The 22,565-nt window shown below is 36.8% G+C and overlaps 1 protein-coding gene across 1 annotated transcript in view; it reads right to left on the bottom strand.

Moving 5' to 3' along the window:
• Window positions 1–22,565, bottom strand: part of RP1 (RP1 axonemal microtubule associated) — a 166,073-nt gene that overhangs the window by 94,202 nt on the left and 49,306 nt on the right. The window contains exons 21-24 of the mRNA XM_071449139.1: window positions 21,664–21,818; window positions 19,279–19,337; window positions 14,786–14,949; window positions 5,296–5,521 (exon numbers count right to left, since the gene is read on the bottom strand). Coding sequence (XP_071305240.1) covers window positions 5,296–5,521; window positions 14,786–14,949; window positions 19,279–19,337; window positions 21,664–21,818 — 604 coding nt within the window. The remainder of the gene's footprint in view (window positions 1–5,295; window positions 5,522–14,785; window positions 14,950–19,278; window positions 19,338–21,663; window positions 21,819–22,565) is intronic.

The raw sequence follows: 22,565 nt of genomic DNA, 5'->3' as shown, positions 1-22,565 counted from the left end.
TTTAAAGGGCACAAATACGAAAACAATATCAGGTTAGGACATTTCAGTTAGAATTATAGTTCTCACTCTAATCTCCACTAACTGCTGTCTAATCTCCACTAGTAATATTTGGAGCAATAGTCTGAATATATATATATTCTTCATGACATGCAAGAAAATTATCAGCTTTGAAAAACACACTTGCTAATGAATTTTACAAAAAAGAAACTTGACTATTTACTTATGTAGTTGGTGCCTCCTGAGTGATAAAACAGGGATAAATATTTTGCAGAGATAACACTTGTGTTATTACTATTTGCTTTGGTCATCTTTTGCACTATTTCAGTCACTGGCCACCTTCTGACCTTTCTGTATTTGCCTGCACACTTCTCCAAGTGGAAAAGAATACTAAATCTTTGGAGCTGGAATTTTTCCTGCGTCAGTCTCAGTGTTTGTCTTTTATCTCATTTCATTACAGTTATACCTTTGAATATGTGAACAAGAGCAGGACACATTTACCCATTTATATCCTCATTTGACATTTATGTTCACATAACCATAGCAGTAAGAAAATTCAATACCTCTTGCATCGAGTTCCCCTTTGGAACAAAAGTTCAGTCATATCTGAAGACAACCCATGTGAGGATCTGTGAGAAAGGTCTGCACATATACAGACGAATACAGGCAGGGGACAGTCCAGGTAACATCTTGATCAGGCCCATCACAGCCCATCTCCACAACCACAGGTGCACAAGGGCAGGTGGGAACCCATAGAGACTTAGGGAAAAGAAACACTCTGCCAACCCCTGCAGCAGGGCTGTCCCAGGAGTCTCAGTCTGGGCATAAAACCCACCATGATGAGACAACTGGGAGTATCTCTCATACTTAAGAGGTTTGATGCCCCAAGGGTGTCAGATGCAATATAGGGCAGAAGATAAGAAGATTTTGTGATTGAAGAAGACTTATAAGACATTTAGAAGAGGAATTAAAGGCAGGGAAATAGATGGATGTAGGTGACCTGGGGAGGAAGTAGTGTCAGAAAATAGATCACATCTGTTCTCTGTGTGTGTGCACATCTGGGTAGGGAGTCCAAGTACCAGTACCTGGACTTGGAATCCTGGATGGCAGCAACTGGAGAGACTGAAGGGAATAAAACTGTCAGTGAGTGGAGTGGGATCAGGGGTCAGAGCCCGTGTCTCTGAGTGCAAGACTGCTGTGGTGGTGTTCGCAAGACTGTGGTGGTGTTCGCAGGGGTCCCAGGATGAGGGAAGAGATGAGAATCTTGACTCCATGTTTCAGAAGGCTGATTTATTATTTTATGATATATATTATATTGAAAGAAAAGTATATATTAAAACTATACTAAAAGAATAGAAGAAAGGATTTCATCAGAACGCTTGAAAGGAATAGAAAGGAAATGGAATGATAATAAAATCTTGTGACTGACCAGAGAGTCTGAGACAGCTGGACTGTGATTGGCCATTAATTAAAAACAACCACATGAGACCAATCAAAGATGCACCTGGTGCATTCCACAGCCGCAGATAATCATTGTTTACATTTCATTTCTGAGGCCTCTCAGCATCTCAGGAGAAAAAATCCTAACAAAAAGGTTTTTCATAAAATATGTCCGTGACACAAGACCACATGAGCAGCTGAGTGTTGGAGGGACCACGTGAGTCCTGCTCAGCGGCCAGAGACACCCTGAGGTGTGGGTATCTGTAGGGATGAAACCTGCTGGTCTGGGCATGAGGGAAATGGCCTGTACCAGAGGCTGGAGCAGGGCTGCAGCCTCAGGGGATCATATGTCCATTTTTCCAGCAACTGGAGAGACTGGGATCCAGGAGCAACTGGGGATTAGATAGAGTGTGTGAGCCCAGCTGTTGGACCTACCTTGCATAGAAGAATCACAGAAAAAGACCTAAAAACCCCAAAAAACAAAGCAGGTTGGAGGAAAACTCCAGGAATCACACAGTACAACAGCATGCTAAATTCAGGGACAACTTCAAAGACTGATCAGGTGTTTTCTAGATCCCAGGGCTGGAAAAGCAAAAGAGAAAATGTAATAGGAAGAGAAAAAGAAGCCATGGACCCAGAAGCTTTGGCAATGTGGAAAAAATAAGAAAAGAGAAGACAAAGCCAGACCTGCATTGGAGGGACAAGAAATCTGAGTTAAGAAAGTAAGTTGAGACTGGTGTGATGGAGAGATTGACAAAGAACTGAAATCAATACTTGGAGTAGGAAACCAGATTAGTGTCAGTTTTTTAAAGTGGCTGAGGAACAGTGAGAAAAACTAAGAAAGGCTGCCAAGGTGAGAAATCTGAATGGAAAAGAAGCAAGTTCAGAGAAGAAGGTAAAGAAAAGCTAACAGATTCAGGAAATATATTCAGATCTTAAGAAAAGATGCTAGCAAAAAAAAGAAAGCCAAGGAGTCAAAAAATTGTTCCAAGGCTTTGGGTCCATATTGGTTGCATGGAAAACTTCAGCTGGGGAAAGGGAGAAAAAGAAGGAAAAATTACCATTTCTTCTGAGAGAGAAGCTGAGCAATAAGGAAAGTGTTTAAAAACAGCCATTACAAGACCAATGCCTTCTGTGCTTAGTTTACACTTGTTTGCTTTGTTTAAAGTTTCTAGCACATGACTTTTATACTTAAGCAAATCTGTTATCACTAGAAGATCACAGATTAAATTGAAAGTACAGAATACAAACTCCTAAATCATATCAAATCCTCATTAAGTAATTACCAGCATGTAGTTTCCTCTGCTGGAGAAAGTGACTTGATGTGGTTTGCTCAGTGCTTGCAAGCAATTAGCTTTTAAATGGGAAATGAAAATGGATAGTGTTTCATTTTCTTGTTCTTGAGAAAATAAATAGGAAATCCTTTGGAATCCTTGCTGAGTTTGTATTGATGTTCAATTTAAATGTTCCTAAAATCAATAACTAATTAGTAAAACTTAAATTTTCGAGAAATTTCCAAGTTCTTTTGGAAATGTATCTTTTCTTGCACACTTGAAACATATATTTTAATAATGTTCCTGCAAATACAAGGAAATATGCAGTAATACAATGATTAAAGACTATATAAATGTGCTGTTTTAAAGATATTTCTAGCATTTGATAGAAATTATTTGATTTTTCATATATAAATATATATAGAGAGAGCACTGACCAGAATATTAGTACCTTTCTATGAATATGTTTTTCAAACTGCGTAATGCAGATTTGAATTATTAATGCTGAATTGATTGTTTGTACAAATTAATTGGCTTCTGCACTGTTTTTCTATTACACCAGTAAATGACATATATGTCACTGTGAGTGGCATATGGTACTGTGGTACATGTCAATGATCATAAAACTTGGTTCATCCTGATCAGTCCCACTTTTTGAAGTTAATAACTACTCTGAAGAAAAAAAAAAGCAAATAAGAGCAAAGCAGAAATGTGAGCTGGCTCATACATGTTTTTCAACGTCTTTGTGCTCTGCAATAAAACATTCACATATCATATTCTTAATATTTTTTCAGAGAATTATATTCTTTTGAGTTAGGGGTTTTCACTTCTGTGATATTTTCTTATGAAATTATTTGATTGTCATTAAATGCATGATGATTTCTTTTATGTTGAATCCCAGACACCTTGCAAAATTCACTGCATCAACTTGAATCAAATTACTAAATGGTATCACCTATCTATGTAAGACCTATCACTGTAAGAAATTATTGGCCATCACCTGCATTGTTGTCATTCTATTAATGTAAAGAGAATCTATTAAAAAAAACCACACATAGTGATTATACTGAATCCATATTCTTCTGTAAAGGCCCAGGACTTTTAAATAATAACTTTATATGATGGGCTGTTTCCCACTTCACTTAAATTGGCATCAAAGGGCATCAAAGCTGTCATAAACTTTGAAGTTTCAAAGTGTCACCCGGCAGCTAACAATTTCTATGGCTGTGGCTCAAGTCTGATTTGAGAAACACGTGTGTGATAATTCAGATAATTGACTTCTTGTAAAGTATGTTTTATGCTGTGAGAGTCTGTCCAAAATATCCTTCATTTTGCCTCACGATTGTCATGGAGAGAGACCACCGAAAAATTGAAACCCCTGTTTGTTGAACCAGTGGGGTGAAAATCATGTGCCTGATTCCTAGCTCACTGTTTCCACAGGTGCTGTTTGCTATACACCACACTGAACTCAAAGGGGCACCCTGCCCTTTTTTGCACAATAACCCTGGAATCCTCCCCACCTCCTGGCCTAGCTGGTTTGAGCTTTGGGGTGGTCCCTCCTCCAAGAGAAGACCCCTCTCGCCCGTCCTTAACCATTGTGACAGACAGACTGAGATGTAAGAAGCCTCTCCATCAAGGACTGAGACATGAAACCCCCATGTGAAAAGGCCCCTCTCCTCCTTCCAAGGCTGGGACTGAAACCCCCAACCCGGGGTAGGTGTGTGGGGGAGGCAAGCTGATCAAAGCGAGATGTTTGCTGTCAGGTTGTGACCACTGGACCAAGAAAACAATGGCTCTCACTTACTGCTGAGGACATGGACTACCTGTTACACCTATTCCTTATTGTATCTGTTTCCCCCCCACCCCCCCTCACAATTTTCAATAGAATTATCATAATAAAAACCTCTGAGTTAGCTACAGATTTTGAGATCTCCCAACGTAACAGGTGGATCCTCGACTGGACTGGACCAAAGGACTTCATCTCTACCTTTGGTAGCTATATCCCCCTCTTTCTCTCTCTCTTTTCTCTCTCTTTCTCTATATTTTTCTCTCCTTTAATCTCTCTATCGCATTTTGCTGTGGTCATTCAATAAAGGTGCATTTGTTTTGATTATCATTGCAAACCCCCTTGTACCATGTTGGTTTTTTGCACCCTGAGATCACTCCTACGAACCATCACGTCATCCGTTCACTAGGACGGAACGTGACATATACAGGACAAGAAAGGATGATCTCAAACTTGCTAAAAGGAGCTGGATATCACATGACATTACATACCTTGCTTTCCTACCTGAAGTCTTTCTCTAAAGAGCAGAATTTACCAGTGATGTATGAACACTCTGAGAAATCAAACATTTTATAGGGTAAGATGCCCTGGCCATCAGCTATTATTCTGATTTTGGGAAGGAAGGGAGTGGGGGTAAAGGATCACTTCCCTCTCTTGGAGCTAGGGAAGGGATTGCTTCATGGTTACACTGGCTTTTGGGCAGCAGGGCTTTTGTTGTCCTGGAGAAAACATGAAAAACTGTCATATACTCACAGGATATGGTCAGTGAACACATGAGCTAAAATACTGAGCACGTACATGGCAAAAGCTCCTCTGCAGGGTTTCTTATTGCCACTTCTCTCCACGTATCACCTTCACCCTTGTCTTCAGAAAGCCAGCTCTCTATGGGGAGACAAATCTCTTCAGCAGACACAGGGACTACTCTTTCAAGTCTGACTCCCTCCAGGTACCAGCTGGGATCATTTCCAGAATTGTCATGGCCAATGCGGATTTTATATAGCTGCCCAAGATTTCCGAGATTAATCTGTAAAAAAAAAGTTTAAAAAAATCCAGATTTTAATAACAAATTACCCTGTTGTCTTTAGCCATCCTTCTTATACTGGGCATGCAAGCTAAATGTGCAGCTAACATAGCCAAGAGTAATGAGCTTTGTTAGAAAACGAAGCCTTAATATACAATGAATCCCAGAGACAAAGAGTAAAAACATGTGGAGTAGTCTGCAAGTGTAATTTTATTGACTTCAGTGCTGCATTTTTTAAAGTGAGTAAAGGGCTCAGAGAATCCAGTCTGTTTCTAGACCTCTTCAAGGAATCCATTTTCTAGTGTCATAATGTAAATCTCTCTTGCTAGACAAATCCTTTAACAAGCAGCACTAAGTTCAGTCATTGCTACACCAAATCATACAAGTCCATACAGTTACCATCAGCAGAGCCCTATTATCTATTCCTACCACTTATCAGTCAGCTACTTTTCTCATTGACTCCTGTTTTTTTGTGCTCTGGTGCCAGGGTTAACTGTTTCTGTAAGTGCTGATGCTACACTGCAGCAAATTTAAACAATAAAACATGGCTATGTCTCATTGAATACTGCAGCCTTGAAATAAGAGCCACTGTGTTTTGAGTTGCAGAAGTATTTTGGGCAATTCTGATGGCAGGAATTGAAGCACAAAAGCAGGGTTAACCACTTTCAACCTTTTTTTTAACTTTTTTTTAATCAATGTTGTGTTTGAAAGGTCATGGTAATTGGGAAAAAAATCACCAAGTAAAAAAGAACAAAAAAGAGCTGTTTCCTTTACTATTATAGTAATTTTGTACTATTTCACATCAAAACAAAAAGGAAAAAAGGAAACAAACATCCCTGAGGCAAGCCTGGCATAACTAAGTCTCACAGGCTGAGGGCATGACATGTATGCTAGTAGTAAAAAGTCTGAATAGAGTCATACTTATGACCATTATAGTAGGTTTTGCTATATTAAAACAGTATGTTAAAGGAAGATGTGCCAGCTGAAGATACAATTATAGCATTAATGCAATAAAACCATGTACCTCAAAGATATACTCTTAATAATCACAGTGAAATTACAACAGATAAAAAAAGTACTCTGACACTAGCCAAAAAATGTAGCCAGGACATGGGCTAAGTTGCCCTAATAAATGCCACCCAGCTGCAAAACAGAGACTTCTGCAGTGGGCAAGGGATGCTAAGGTTACCTTGAAAATAAATATAAAATTATATTAGAACTCTCAATCTTTATTGCAAACTGAGTAGAGTATGGTATGGTATGGTAGTATGGTAGTAGAGGTGGTGCTCTCCTGAGACACAGGCACTGGCTGCTATTTGTGGTGCAGAAGTGTTAAAAGGAAATTTTGTAAATAAAACACTGGTGCCTTGTGATCTTATGTCCATAATTAAGTTCTGGCTTAATCCCTGTTGAAAGAGAAGCATCTCAGCCATCACAGATTATTGTTTGCAATAACCATTACCATGATTCTTGGTCAGGAGGTCAGGACCAGGAAACTATTAAAGAGCCCCTTTCACTTTCTGAAGCAACTAATCAGTCATTTGTCTATGAGGCAAACTGAAACACTGATAAAGCAAATCTTGCATCTCTATTTTATATATATATATATATATATATATATATATATATATATATATATATATATATATATATATGAGTTATAGTGTGTATTATAGGAGTTGGCTCAAAAGTGAAGCCAAAACTTTTAAAATTATATTGATTTATCACATTATGCTAAAGTGGATTTTTTTTGTTGTTGTTCCAGAAGGAGATCTAAGGTGTGAGATATGTTTCCAGGTGAATTCCCATGCAAAGACCATGAACACATCCTTCTGGTCCTTCTTCTCCTGCTGTGCTCCAGCAGATCCATTTCCTTCTTGTGCTTGAGGCCCTAGAGCTGGATGCAGCACTCCAGTTGGGGTCCCACAAGAGCAGAATAGAGGGACAGAATCACCTCCCTCACCCTGCCAGCTGCATAGTATATGATTTTTGGCAGACCGCTGATACAGCCAGAGAAAATATCACAAAAATAAGCACATGTAGAAGAGATGACCAAGAAAGGTGGGGGAAAGGAAAGAAAAAGAAAAAAAAAAGAAATTTGAAAAAGGTGAGGGAAATGATGCCCATTTATCACCATATCAGCATGCAGAGACTTCCTGCTACTGGATAAGCAAGAGAGCAATCCATCAAACCTAATCAAATAAAGTTTCAAGGTAGAGAACAGAAAGTTCTGTCCAGACCTTCAGGTTTCTCCAGGAGATGTATCTAGTTGCAACTAGTTCAATTAGATTTATTGAAGTCCTGTTCAGCATCTCTAAATATGTATGTCCTTGTGTCTTTCTATACTTCCTAACGCTCCCTTACATTCACACTCTAAAAGCACTTATGATATAACCAAAGTAAGAAAGTTATGACCACATGCTAAGGGGAAGTTTGCCCAAAGTTTCAAGTCAAATATATTTGCTTGCTTTTAGCTAAGGGGAGAAATAGCATCAAGCATTCTTGTCTAAATGACTTACAAAATAAGAGGTTTTTGTATGGTAAACTATGCTGGACTTAGAGGTAATGGCATATTTCTGAGTCTGAATAGTCTCAAAAATAATTCAAAAGACAGAACACTGCCTATTTGATAACAGGCTTAGTAATATGCTCATAATTTTTGCATAATATTATTTTTCTGAATAATTGTTTACTAGTGACCTTGGGGGAGTAAATTCATTCTTATTCTTAGGTAGAAATCAGGCAATGGTAGAGAGGAAATCAACTCTGTATGATGTACATGTTCCAAAAGACATGTAATATAATTAGAAATTTATTTTTAGTGCCAATTGCATATTTGGGCCTTGGAACAATTCATCTTGATGTCTGCTCAGATATCACATTGGTTTCTCAGAGGTATTGACTCGCTAACATGTTATTTTTTGTCAATTGGAATGCCGTCAAATGTATGTCAGAATTTGCTCTTGCAGTGAAATGCAGAGGAAAATATTCTCATAACACAGCAGAGCTAATGATATTCTTTTGACAACATAAACAGTGTCTTGAGGTTGCTTCTTCCTTCCCTGTGTTGAATAAATTGCCTTGAACTTCTGCATAACTTGAACACAACCTGGCATTTAGAAATCTACTTTCACAGCCAGAATGTTCTGTAAAAAGTTGTAGAACAAAGTTGACTTTTTTGCCCTTGCTAACAATGTGTTTACAAAAGCTGCAGTCTAGCTGCTCTATGATGTTCTAGCACTAAAGCTGCAAAAGTAACATTCCTTTTTATATGGAAAGAGCCATTCTGATAGGCTTGTAATAAATGTCCAAAGAGGAAAGGATGAGTTGAGGACTAAAGTGTCACTCTGAAAATCAGGCAGCTAAGTTCTATTCCTGGATTTGCTTTAGGCTTCCTGAGAAACTACAAAATTCACAAGCCCATTTTGCTCCACTTTCTCAAATATACAAGGACAACATTTACATGTCTTTTACAGGGACATAGCAAATCTCTCTTCATAAATTTTGGGATACTCAGAAAAAGGCACAACTCTGAAATTCTATATTTTTTTCTATAATGTTCTGTTCATTTTGAGTTAGTTGCTACTGCTCTAAAATTCAATTGAGATGTCAAAAATTATGAATTGTAATGTTGTAATAGAATTTGGACATGGAGGGAAATTCAAATTCCACTATGATGTGGCTTACATCAGCCACCTATAGAACATAAAACCTAAACTGCAGAGGTGACAAACAAGGGCATGGAAACACAGATTGAGGTAAAGGGATCTAGACACCACAAACATCAGGTATGGTGATCTTCTTAGGGATGGCCTGTTAGAGAAATCTTCTACAAATACCAACCTCTTCCCAGAAAATGATTTTGCAAAACACCTGAGTCATCATCTACAGTTAACTTTTTGGTTGATTGTGGAACTCCTGCTGCATTAATCAGTTCAAGTCCTGTAATAAATTCTAAAGGCAATGGGCCTCATATAGACATTGCTTATGTGACAGACTTCCAGCACCTAATAGGCTTAAAAATATCATTGTGACTACCATGATAGTGGTCATTCTATTGCCTTTGTAGCATTTTTCTTCACTGTGACAGGCAATAATATCAATGCATCATATTTCATGGCACAAGTACCAGTACAAATTATTGAAAAAACTGTCCACCACTTTCAAAAGGGCCATGTTTTCACACACAGCATCTTTGATTTAGTCATATTCTAAATTTTTGTAAGCAGTTAAACTAGACTGACCTGCTAAACAATACACCTATACACTTTGCTCATTGCTACTATTTATAGGACTAAATAATTTTCTTACCATAGGCAATGGGAACATTTTCATTAAATCATGTATTAGACAACTTGGCCTTACTTTTTGAAATTGAAGCTTAACAAAGCTCATATTTTACCATTTGTCTCTAAGCATAATTGAAATGCAGGTTTATCAGCAAGAAGTTCTACCTAAAGAGGATGCAAGGACTGAATTTTAATTCAATTTCTAAATGAGCTATGCAAATACACTTTTTGGTCCCTAGCATACCTGTGATATTTTGAATGGAGTCGGCATGACCTATCTTCATGTACTTAAGATGTTTCACCTAGTGAAAAGTGAAGTTCCTTGTCCGAACAAGAAAAGGTTCAGTGGAAAGATACTTAAATAAAAGGATGGAAAAATACCTGTGATTACTCCTTTTCTTTTTTATTTACTAGAATAAGCAAACTAATATCACTGCTTTCATGTTGTGCAGAGAGTATCCTGCAATCTCTTTGAGATAAACTCAGGCTAGCATGAAAATCATTTGGATAAATCAACACTTCCGAGGCAGCTGCACCAAAATCCTAATGTCTAACACACCCACCAGAGAATGTGCTTGACAGACAGTTATTAATTTCACGTAAGGCCACTTCATTAACAGAATTTCAGAGAAGTCAAGTAGAGCAGTTGGATTCCCAAAAGAAAGAAAAATCATTGATTGCATCAGTCTAACTTCTACAGCATCGACATACAATAGAGAAATCTTTGGAAGTAGATGATATTTTTTAATTGTGAACATGCAGCTAATAACTGTTGCCAAAAATGCAATAACTATTATACCAGTACAGTACAAAGGGTCCACCCATGCTGATTGCTTTTTCCAGATGTCTGAATTCAACCACTTTGTTAATTGTGCCCAGAAAACTTGGCACAGTTACACACTAACCCAAGAATTAGAATATGTTACAGGTGCTAACACAGAAATATAACACTGTTATGAAAAAGGGTGGATATGGACACGAAAGGAATAGGATTAAAGGCTACACAAAGATCAGCATTATTTCTTCCTACTTCATACGTGCTTTGGTCACAAAAATAAATTGCTTAAACAAATACTGCTCATTGCACAGTGACTGTTAAAATACTTTCTTTTCCAGTGCACTCAAGCTCTGGAAGAACTTCACTTTTACTGTGGGGCTAATCAAATTATGCCAACAGCAAGTACAAATATTCATATATATATATGTATATACACACACTTGGTACTGCAGTACATACTGCCTAATTACTGGACAAGTAACACCACATTCCCCACTCCCATTTCTTAAAGATGAGATGAGCAGTGTTTTTCTCCAAGATTTTTTGTAAGCTCTTTACAATCCTGTGTTGTTTCTTGGAACAAGCTAAATTTTGTTTAATGCACAGCCTGTAGCTGATGAAGATAATTTTACATACTTCTCCCTTTTATCTCAGTAAGGGATGAGGTTCATCTTGTTATCATATGCACTTCACAGACAGTGACAGTTTCAAGTGGAGTAACAGCCATGGGTATGACGGTTTTATACTGCCTTAAGCAGATCTGACTAAAGCCTGGGCTTCTTTTAGTTTTATTCAACTGTTTCTGGACCTAAATGGTCGTTATGGAAAGCATGGACAGCTGGAAAATAGCAGGACACAAGCAATGTCCAGCTTTCAGGCACTGTCAGTCCCATGGTTAGGAGTGTGGATAGCTACATCAGTGCTTATGTTCTCTTTTGCAATCTTTCCACTCTGGAAGGATTCTAACTGAGCTCATTTCAGCCTCTTTTATTTGAACATCATGAGCAAAAGCATGAAAATGGATTTGTTTCAACCTATTTTTGCAACATTTAGTTTTCTTGTCACTGTTTCTCATTTTACTTTGGAGATCTCAGTTTTGACTGAAGAAAGAATGACTATGGATCCAGAGTACAGGAACAAAGGACTCAGAGTGAAACACAACAGATTCTTAGAGTCTTTAGGGCTGATTTTAAAGAAAGGACTTTTAATTACTCATGTATAGGTTACTTAAAATGACTGATAATTTTATTTAAACGGGAGGAAACCAAAATGAAAAATAACAGGTCAAGTTCTAAGTGCACATTCTTGAGATGCAGTAAGGCATGAAGGTGCATCTGATGAACACAACTCTTAACCAACAAAGTGGAAGTGAAAGGAAAATGGCTGTCTTTAACACTTTAACAGTCTCATCATAGGAGCACTTTTATTAAGTTTTATGGTATTAAGTAGCTCTTCAAGTATTATATGAGCCCTGCTTTACATCTCCCTATATTACTTTCTGGTATTTGCCCTAGACCATAGAATGTTTAAAGGATTGTTTATGTGGATGAACAAACTCCAAATCATGTAAATGGATGTGGCACCAGCTTTAAAAGTTAGAAAAATGAGCTCATGCAACAAAAATCACACCAGGGATAGATTTCAGTTTCCAATGCTCCTAAAATATCATGCATACTTCATGTTCTGTACTTGCAAACATGGAACAGCTACCTTCCTTACAAAGACAGCCACCAACTCCAAAGTATAATCTAAGGTTAAACTGAGGATTTTGAAGATTTCTTAGGAAAAAATCCAGCACTTCTAGTAGTTTAATTCAGTGTTATTTTTTTTAAAAAATTGACAATGTGTTGAGATTCTTAAGACCAACACCACCCTAAAGAGATGGAAGAGACGATTATGAAGCAAATTCACAAAGCAAATGATGGAAAAAGTCTTGTTAGGGAAATGCTAGGTGCTGCCACTAGGACTAAGGCAAGCAGTATTTTGAAAGCAGATCTACTGAACCAGTCAGTGTTTTCACTGACTTCATTATTACTAGAATGGCAGAACTTGTACCCGAAGGTGTGGAATTATTATTATGTATGGAAGTAATAAAAATTGAGAGATTGCAGCTGTTTTTTTTACAGAAGATAATAGGCTTACAGTCTTATGCTTAGTTCTCTTTGACACAGAAGGGAATATTTAGCATGACCAAACATTAAAAGAATATTTTTAAAAGAATTTCTTTATCAAACAGTGTGTACAGTCATAAGAGATAATTTGGCATGTTTCAAAGAATGATGATGCAGAATACTGGGCTCCAGAGAATATAATTTACAATACAATTAAAGCTTCAGTGTCTTGAGCAACCCAGCGTTCTGCCAAAATCAGTATTTTTGAAATACTGAGAAATACTCAGGGACTGTGATGACACCAGAGGAAGATGCAGGAAACAGATCAGAGTTGTGATGAAAGCTGTAACTTATGGTAGATTGATATTCCTCTACTGGAGAAGGAATGACTCTCAACAGAAAAATGATGCCCTAAAAACTATGCCTGAATAGTAACAGAAGCAGAAATCCACAGCTCAGAAGTATTTTCTTTGAACACACAGGGACAATTCCGAGCAGAAAAGGAAATCCATCAGATTTAATTCTCTTTTTTTCCTGCTCCCATATTGTTTATCCTTGACATACCCATCTGGTAGGAAAAATTGCTAAGCCACAAGAGAAAATGCTGTGCAGAGTACATATGACTGTCTTGAGGAAACCTAGAACTCCAGTCAGAAACAAGAGCTGTCCCCATCACACCACTGTAAATTACCTTCAATGAATTTCATGTACTGCCATCATGTGGAAATCTCTGAGGGTAATAGCCTTGTTACATTATACCTGCACTACAATGGACTTTGGCCAGTTTTTAATTTCATTTACACAAACCTTACTCAGAGATAGCCAAGGTTAATGAAGTTACACTTGCTTTATAAAGCAATAGAAGTAACACTAAAATTAAGTTCTAGAATGAAATCTCCAGAGGGTATAAAGGAGAACCAGCTGATTTACTCAAGTTTTATTAACTTTCTTTTTCCATTATTTTTAACTTTACTGAATATTTATTGCATATTTTTAGATATCCAACTTACTAAACAGTTAACTGTGCTATCAGACTACTATCCTTGTTTTTTTATTAAGATAATCCTGCACAGTTTGGTCTCATTCTCCTATTGTGGGCCATTTCTTTGTGATTTCTTATGGTTGTAAGTGTGCCTACAGGGATTTTGAAACTGTATGGTATTTTGATTGTATTTGTCAGGCATGGCTGTGTTTTATTTGTTTCCATTATATTATGCTGATCTCTTCCAGCACCCTTCATCAGTAAACACTTCCTTTTTAAAAAACTATGCTAGAAAATTTCTGTCTGGCTGATTTTGGTATCAAAATATACTTTCTGTCCCATCTGTCACTGATTCCTCATCATGTGTTTATTATGCATAAATTATTTAAACCTAAGTGACATATCACAGATTTAACTACTGCAACAGGTACAGTCCTGACCAAGGAACTGCATGAAGTAGAGAAAATGGCAGGAATTACAGGATCTGGTAGAAGTCCTGAGAAATGTCATGTTTCTGAAGCATGTCTCAGAGACTTTTTTGTCAGCAGAGAGAAATATCTCCATTTGCTTGGAGCAACAGGACAACACTAGTTTAAATCAAATGAGTAAACTTAGGCTATGTGATTTACCTCTAGTTTCTGGCCACCCTTCTTCCCCCTTTCCTTCTTACTTTCTCCAATGAAAAGTTCACACAAGAGTGGGCTTCAGTGGAAGTCTGAGGAAGTTTGTGGAAGAATTTGTGGAAGAATTTACAGCGGACCCTTCCAAAGATGGATATGCAACACAAACACAACCAAGACTATCTTACTACATAAATGCAAAGAAAGGTCTTTTACTTCTTCAGATGAACATCTATTGTAATCTAGCACATCAAGAAGATGCAAGTATGAAGTAGATTCTGAGAGACACGTCTGTCCCATGCAGCTGTGAACACATTTCCTGATTCAAAACTCAGAGCCATAAAAGTCAGCTGCTTCCTCAGAAATATTTAATCATCCTTACATGTTTCTTTGAGTCTTTTTTATTAGCTCTATTATCTAGTTTTGAGAAAAGCTACTTTGCACTTGTTTTGAATTCTCCAGTGTTTATATAACAGCCATACTGTACCTTAAATGTATCTTCACTGTTGGGATTAAACAGCTGCTGTTTCCCAGATCCCAAAATAATAGGACCAGAAGCTTTGTTTTCTCCATAAGCATAAAGGAATACTGTTGCTGTTGTGCCAGCTGTTTCAAAATCCCCAGTGACTACTGTTATCTTCCAGTCTCCTTCTGTAAAAAAAAAAAAAAAAAAAAAAATTAAATGCTTTTAAAAATGTTACTTATATGAAGCAGTTTACTTGAAAGATGTAAATGAAAGCAGTTTGGGCCAAGGACTGTGACTACTTTGCACCCAAAAGGTAATGATGTCAGGAGAGGGAACAGAGGACTGGCCAAATACTACATCATTCCAACTCATCTTAAGCAAGTTATGGACCAAGGATTGAGGAGGTTTACACTGCACTAAAGCCAGAAATATGAACAGAGAGCTAAGTGATATTTCTAGTGATAACCCTGAGGGTCAACACAGAAGCAGACCACCATCCAGAATTTGGATTATGATAAGAGCATAACCAAGAAATGCAACAGGAAAAATGTGGAAGTATCCCGATTAAGTACAATTTCCTCTCATTTTAGGGTGATGTGATACATAACAGAGTTCCATTTGCCTGGATGGGGGCATGATACTGAAATCAGCATAAAAAAAAAAAAAAGGTTTTGTAGAAAAGTCTGAACTAGATTAGGACTCATTAGAAAATCATTTTATATAAAGCTCCCTGACACTAAAATGTCATCTCTGCTCCCATAAAATGTACATGTTATTTAAATATTCAAAAGCAGCTTAATATAATTCTTATTTTAAAAAAGAACAATTCATAATTGTAAAATGCATTTCTACATCGGAAAAGATGGGATTGCACGCTTCTCCACCCCTCATTGATTGCAGCTTTTGTCTGTGTGAAACAAGTTCCACACAGCGACTTAAATTCATTCTGTTCAAGGCAAACAATAAATGAAATACCAGCCCCCAGTCATCTTATAAATAAATGCCATAGCGTCCACTGCACTTTTCTTAGTAGAAAGCTGTCTGGTAATGCCTGCATGATTTAAATCTGTTGTCTGACAGAGGTATTTATCTTGGGCCAGCCTCATTATCACTCAGTAATTTGCCCCACAAAAATTGAACTGGAGCAGGAAGTTTGATTTCCTGTTTTCCAAGTCTTTAGAGGTCTGGCTGATGTCTGGTTTGGGAAGGTGATAGAATTTTAAACACACATAAATACACAGCTGGGAATTCAGAAAGCAGCGATAGCTCATTTGTCCTGTGCAATCAAACCTGGCCCACAGACAGAGGGAAGGAATTGTCCCCTGTACTCTGTTCTGATGAGACCCCACCTGGAGTACTGCACCCAGCTCTGGGCTCCCCAACAAAATAAGGATGTGGACCTGTTGAAACAGGCACAGAGAAGGGCCATGAAAATGATTAGGGGCTGGAGTTCCTCTCCTGTGACAAAAGGTTGTTGGTCAGCTTGGAGCAGAGAAGGTTCCAGGCAGGTAGACCTTATTGACAGCCTTTCAATATATTAAGGGACTTAAAAGAAAATCAAAGAATTTTTACAAGGACATGTAGTAATATGTCAAGGGAGAATGGTTTCAAAGTGAAAGAGGGTAGATTTAGAAAAGACATGAAGAATATATATTTTTTAATAAGGATTGTAAGACACTGGAACAGGCAGCCCAAAGAAGTTGTGGATGTCCCGTCTCTGGAAGTGTTTGAAGCCAGGCTGGATGGGGCTTTGAGAAACCTGGTCTAGTGGAAGATGTCCCTATCCATGTCAGGGGCTGTACTAGGTATCTTTAAGTATTTCTTCCAACCCAAACTATTCTATAATTCCATAAAGGAAGTGAAGCATCCAATTTTCACTAAGAATTGTCAGACTCCAGCTTGTAAGAAACTCTTTTGTGCCTTTGAAAATCTGCATCTTCACAGCTTTCTCTATAGACTCACTTTCTTGATAAAAAACACATAGCACCAGAAAACAAAAGGATAAATATCAATTAGAAGAGAGAAAAGCCTCTATACACTGATGGTAGAAATAAAGAGCATAAGGCAAGGGCTTCCTGCCCCATAGAAAAAGAGCTTGTTTACAAAAAATTCAGCCTTGTCCATTTTCAAACAATATAATGTTAATGTCTTAAAGACAAAGTTCCTTTGAACCATCTGACTGGAAAATAGGGACAATTCCATTTACCAGGGTTTATGAAGACAAGGGGTAAAACATGACCCACTACTCCTCCTAAAATTTCAAACATCATTCAGAAATAAATACACATTTTAAAGCAGGTAAAACGTATTTTCTTTTTGACATATTCAGTGACTAATTGTGCCTCAAGTGGTTTTGATGGCCCTTTCTATTGTATTATCCTCTCAAAGTCAGTCTTTTGTTAAGCAAGTGGGTTCTGAAATGATGCAGTGATTGAGGCTGTATTTTCTAGCTAGTTCATCTCCAACCTCCCAAGTATAAGCTTAGTATCTATAAACTATTTTGCACACAACTACCCCTCTGAAGGTAAAGTAGGGGATCAAACTTCCCCAAAAACATAATTTAAAAGAGTTTTGGTTTAAACTCCTCTATATTGACTTTGAGGCTTGTTCTTTTTTCCTGGAAGTAGAAAGGACTTGTGTTTGACAGACCATGGGGGTATAGGAAAAGAGTCCTTAAATTTCTAATCTCTCTGATGCCAGAAATCCCCCTTGCAGTGCGTTGCCTGCTTCCAAATAGAAAAGGGAAACAGTATTACAAAAGTATTACATAAACATAATTCTTGTTGGCATAAGAAGCTGGGTTGTTCTGATGAGGTAGAGTACCAATAGCTCCTTAATGACTGAAGAGGAACACACTTTGAGGGGAAAAGAGTACAGATAAAGGTGTTATGGCATCACTGTCATTTAGCATATGCAGAGGAAAGGTACAACCTGTCACCTGGGGTCCTGGGGGCAGCAGAAAGTGGTAACTTGCCACAGATGACTGTCCAGACATGTATTTTGGTTTGGGTTTTTTTTTTTTCAAATTTCTATATTATTAGAAGCATTACAATACACTAGGAAGTTCTACTTCCTGTGAAAATAATTATGGGGTTTTTAAGAAATTATACAGTAAGAAAATGCAATATATTTAAAAGCTCATGGGAAAAAAAGGTAAGTGAACAAACTGACAGATCAACCAGTAAACCAGGAATTGGAGCAGCCCCTCTAGGTATAGGATACACAATTTCAAGTCTCTTTCCCACTGATCCATGTTTTACCAAGTGCCCCAAACAGGAGGCTATTTGTTTCACACACTTTTGGCTGATTGAGACTTTTGCACAGCTTAAATGACACAGAGCCAGCTGTAGGTGCAGAATTTGAATTATGGAAGGGAAGGTCTCTCAGGACAGGCCATGCAAAAGTGAGGTGTGTGGAACAGATTAAAGTACAAAGAATGTTGAACAAAGAGCAAATTACTGCCTGCTGGAAAAAGAATAGAAAGCAGGAAGGACAAAGACACTTGTGACTCAAAAGAAAGCCTATAACAGAGTTGGATTTTAATGTATTTTCTAAAATAACTGGGCAAAAATTTTATCATTACCACTTGCCATAGGAACAAGGTTTAGGACAAGATATTTGGGTCTTCATGGATATTTTGATTTATATAACAAATTTTGAATAAACATTTTCAAACTTTCTCACAACTCCTCTAGAACATTGTTCATCCTGCAGCATAGCTGAGAAATTCTAATGTGTTATTAAGAAATTAAATTTAATCTGCTCTGGTTGCCAGAACAGAGAAGTCAACCTGAACAAATATGAAATCACAAGTAAAACAGTAAATGAAAAACTATAGTCCAAGAGAAAAAAATCATGTTTTAAAATGTTAACTATAAAAAACTGAAATCAAGATAGATCACCAGTAAGTACTAGAAGAATAGGAATTTTTCAAAGAAGCAGAAGGAAAAATAACATTATGGAAAGAAAAATGACAGAATAAAAATAAAGTATAAGCAAAGTTATTTATTAAATTAAAATGTGAAGTTCAGAGTTTACTGAAATGTTCAAATAGTGTGCTATAATTAATGTTTTAAAATAAATACAAGTGGCAACAAGTGTGTAAAGCAATTAGTTCTGAAACAGAAACAGTCTTCATTAAAATCAGAAAACAAGAACAGTATTTACCATTTGCTTCTTGCATTTTCAGCTGCTGATTTTTTTTAAAGTCTGCAAAAAAAAAATCCATTAATAAAGGATCTTTAATACTACAGAAAAGGTTTGAAAGAAGATATCAAAAGGACATTCAGTTTTTCTAGCCAATACAAGAAGACTCTTTCTTATTTGTTCCCTCATTACTTTCTCATTATCACCTATACCAATTATATAAATCATGTTCTCTCAGAAATATAGCAAATCAAGTTGCAAAATCAGTTAACTCTGATATTTACAGTGTAAAATCTGCCCAGATTTCTTCAGAGGAAAAGGATTACTAATTATTTTTCTTACTTCCATAAAGTAACAATAAATATTACCTTGAGGGTACAGCTCAATTTCTGAATGGATTATACCTTGAGATATAAATGGAAGCCACCTAAGAATAAGAAAGAAAATAAGAAAGCAGGTAGGAATCAATTTTTATTTACATTACCATATAACAATGGTCCATATCCAATTTTCATACTGTGTACATCTAACAGCAAAGGGTCTCTACTCCTAAAATGTTAGTATTACAGTAGAAATTATTTGACTCAACAAAGAAACTTGTTTTGTGCAAAAATAAGAGCTATGTAGGTGAAAAATACACTTGTATCAGATTAAGAGACTCATATGACATTATTTTACTTGTTTCTATAGCTAAACAGAAGAATATAGCACAGAACATTTTTTTTTCAATACTATGGATTGAGAGGTAAGAATAATTTGTGTGTATCTATTGCAGTATTTCTTAAAACTACAGTTCAGTGTTAAAACAAAGATGGAACCAAACACTTCTCTTTCTTATTCCTCCTATAAATTGAGGACAGATAAATGAGTCTCAAAAAGGACAAATCAAGGAAAACGTTCTTTAGGTTTCCTAGTCATGTTACCCTAGGCTATGTATAATTTTGAAAACTTTTCCTTGAGAACATGGATTACCAACAGCTTTTATTTCCTCTTGCTTGGTAAAAAACCAGCTCTTTTTTTACCAGAAAAGGAATGCAGCAATCTTCTGGGCTGTAGATTTTATTTTCTCAGTCCACTTCCATGGACTCTCCAGGAATGACCTAAATCACTCAGTCTCCTATGAAGCCTATTGGGATTCTGGGCAAGAAAAGTCCAGAGCAACTTACGAAGTTTCCAATTTTTTTGTCTTGAAAACAGTACTTGGCAAATTCATATAAGATCTACTCCTTAAGAAATAAATTTTCTCTTACTAAACTACTTATTTCTATTACTTCTGCTAAAAACTGATGGCACAGATATCTTCTGAAATCCCAGATGCTAAAAGGTATCAGTAACTAGTAATACTGTATAATTGAAATCGAGCAGAAGGTGTTAGATGTTCAGAAACTAATATCAGGTTATAAGACAGATAAAATGCTTATGTTCCTTTGGTTAAATGAGAACAAAGACAGAACTTTTTTCATGTCCTGGATCAGAAAATAGCTCTGTAAAATAAAACAAATGTGAGGCTGAAGATTACTGAATTAGATTTCTGAAGAGCAAAAACCTTCTCCCTCCTTGAGTAGAGCACAAGTACATTTTGGCAAACATGGAAGTTACACCCAATCCCTACCACTGACTTATTTTAATCCCTTTTCAGTGGAAGGGTTTCCTTCTAGAGAAGTTAGACATTAAAAAAGAAACACTTGTTCCTTTTTAACACTCTCTATCACAGAATAATAAACATCTGGTGTTAATTATCACAGAATTAACACAGCAAAGTGTCCTGCCATTTATCATTCCTAAGCCATATTGCTCACTAGAAATAGCTATGACACAAAGAAAATTTCACCTACATTTTTTTAGAAAGGTAGCAACTCCAGCTAGCAACAACAGCTGGTCTGCATCCAAATCTGCTCAGAGAAATCCTCAGTCTTATACTACAATTTATAAGCATCTTGCCAGTTGAATAAAAATCTCAGATTTAGAGAGTTAATCAAGGTGAGAAAACATCTTTATTCCTGTTTTTGAGGATGTGACACCAAGAATTGCAAGAAACTGTTCAAGGTTATGTAACCTATTCATTAAAATCCACACAAAATAACTAGGCAACATGTATTTATTAAATATTATTAATTAAATGTTATTTATTCTGGTGCCTTGTCACATAGGCATATTGTTCCTCTTCACTTTCTTTATTTCACTTGAGTCATGCATATTCCCATGAGAGAAACTGTAAACTGGAAACTCCAAAAGTGGGATTACGATATTTTTCTAAAAATGCAAAATGAAGTATTTATCAATTGACTTTTAAGATGCTCATTTAATAATTTAAATGGAACATCTACAGAATAATTCCAGGCATCATATTTGTCTCTCTGGCCCTGCTGTAAAGAGAGTGAATGCTAGTCTTGGATGGAAAATCTTGTTTCTTTCCCATTTAAAAATACACTTAATTTAGAATATTTCAGGTGCTTTATCTTTCCTTCCTGAAAGGAAAAGTCACACTTACAGCACTGATCCTGTAAGATAAGGCTGTACTTTTAATTCCAGTAACACAGACTCAATATAAGTGTTTAACCTTTGCTACAGATCATACAGAACATTAATTCAAGCAATCTGTTCTGGAATAACACATTTTGTGGATTTTATGAAACTGTGAAATAATCAAAAAATGTCTTTGCCTGAAGAACTCACATTTAGTACATCAATTGACGCAATACTTGTAGTGATCCATATTGAAGAATATTTAAAAATTTTGCTGTAAAAACTACCTTTCACAATTGAAAACATATTCTGAGTTGCTCTCAGCTTCTCTGACAATGACTTTATCACAGTACCAGTGCTGGGACTGGGTACTGGCCTCACAGCGCAACAGCACCTTCTGCAGCTTCCCGAGGGATACAGCTTCCACTGCAAAATCACTGACCTGGGAGACAGAGGACACAGCACTCAGCAATTTGCCACCAATAAGGCAGTCCAAAACCTGAAGTGTGTTAAAAGCCTGATCAATTCCCACAAGGTACAAAGATTTCAGCTGGTTTTAATGACAGCTGGACCGTATTCAAAGAGTTTGGATCTGAAGAGTTAAATGCCTTTCGATGAAGTGTCACAGTAAATAGGAAAGCACAGCCAAAACCAGGATGCAGTAACAATCCCCCAAAATATTGGGCTTTTACAGCCATCATCCAAAATGCTGCACATGATCCTTTAGTATTGTTTCAATGCCTGGGCATTTACATTACTCTTCTCTAGGTAAGAAACACTTAAAGCTGTTGTTTCCTTTGTTGATATTACTTTAAATCAGACCTTCTCATAATTTTCTCTTTTTGGTTTCATCTCCTCTACTTACATTTTATTCTACTGAAAGAAACTGAAATCTGACATGCCATTTTCCCCTTGTTATTCATTTAGGCTTGTGCTTATAGTTGGAAAGGATTGTTTTCATAGAAACATGAAGCTGATCAGGTTCAGGTTGATAATTTTTTGTCCCAGGAAAAAGCACACAGCTTTCTGTCTCTAAATATAATGGTCCTGATCATTCTTCTCAGTACAAAGGAAATAAAGGAAAGAAATACACTGGAAAATTCATATCTGTAAAGTTCTCAGTCCTCAGCAAATGGCAGAATTGAGACTGCCTGTGCAAGATTACTTATCCCTTGTGTATAGATAATAT

Source organism: Agelaius tricolor, unplaced genomic scaffold, assembly GCF_023055355.1.
Source record: "Agelaius tricolor isolate 1412-34295 unplaced genomic scaffold, bAgeTri1.0.p SCAF_2, whole genome shotgun sequence".
In the NCBI taxonomy this organism is placed as follows: Eukaryota; Metazoa; Chordata; class Aves; order Passeriformes; family Icteridae; genus Agelaius; species Agelaius tricolor.
The sequence above is the reverse complement of the archived record's forward strand: the minus strand, read 5'-3'. Positions and strand labels throughout refer to the sequence as shown.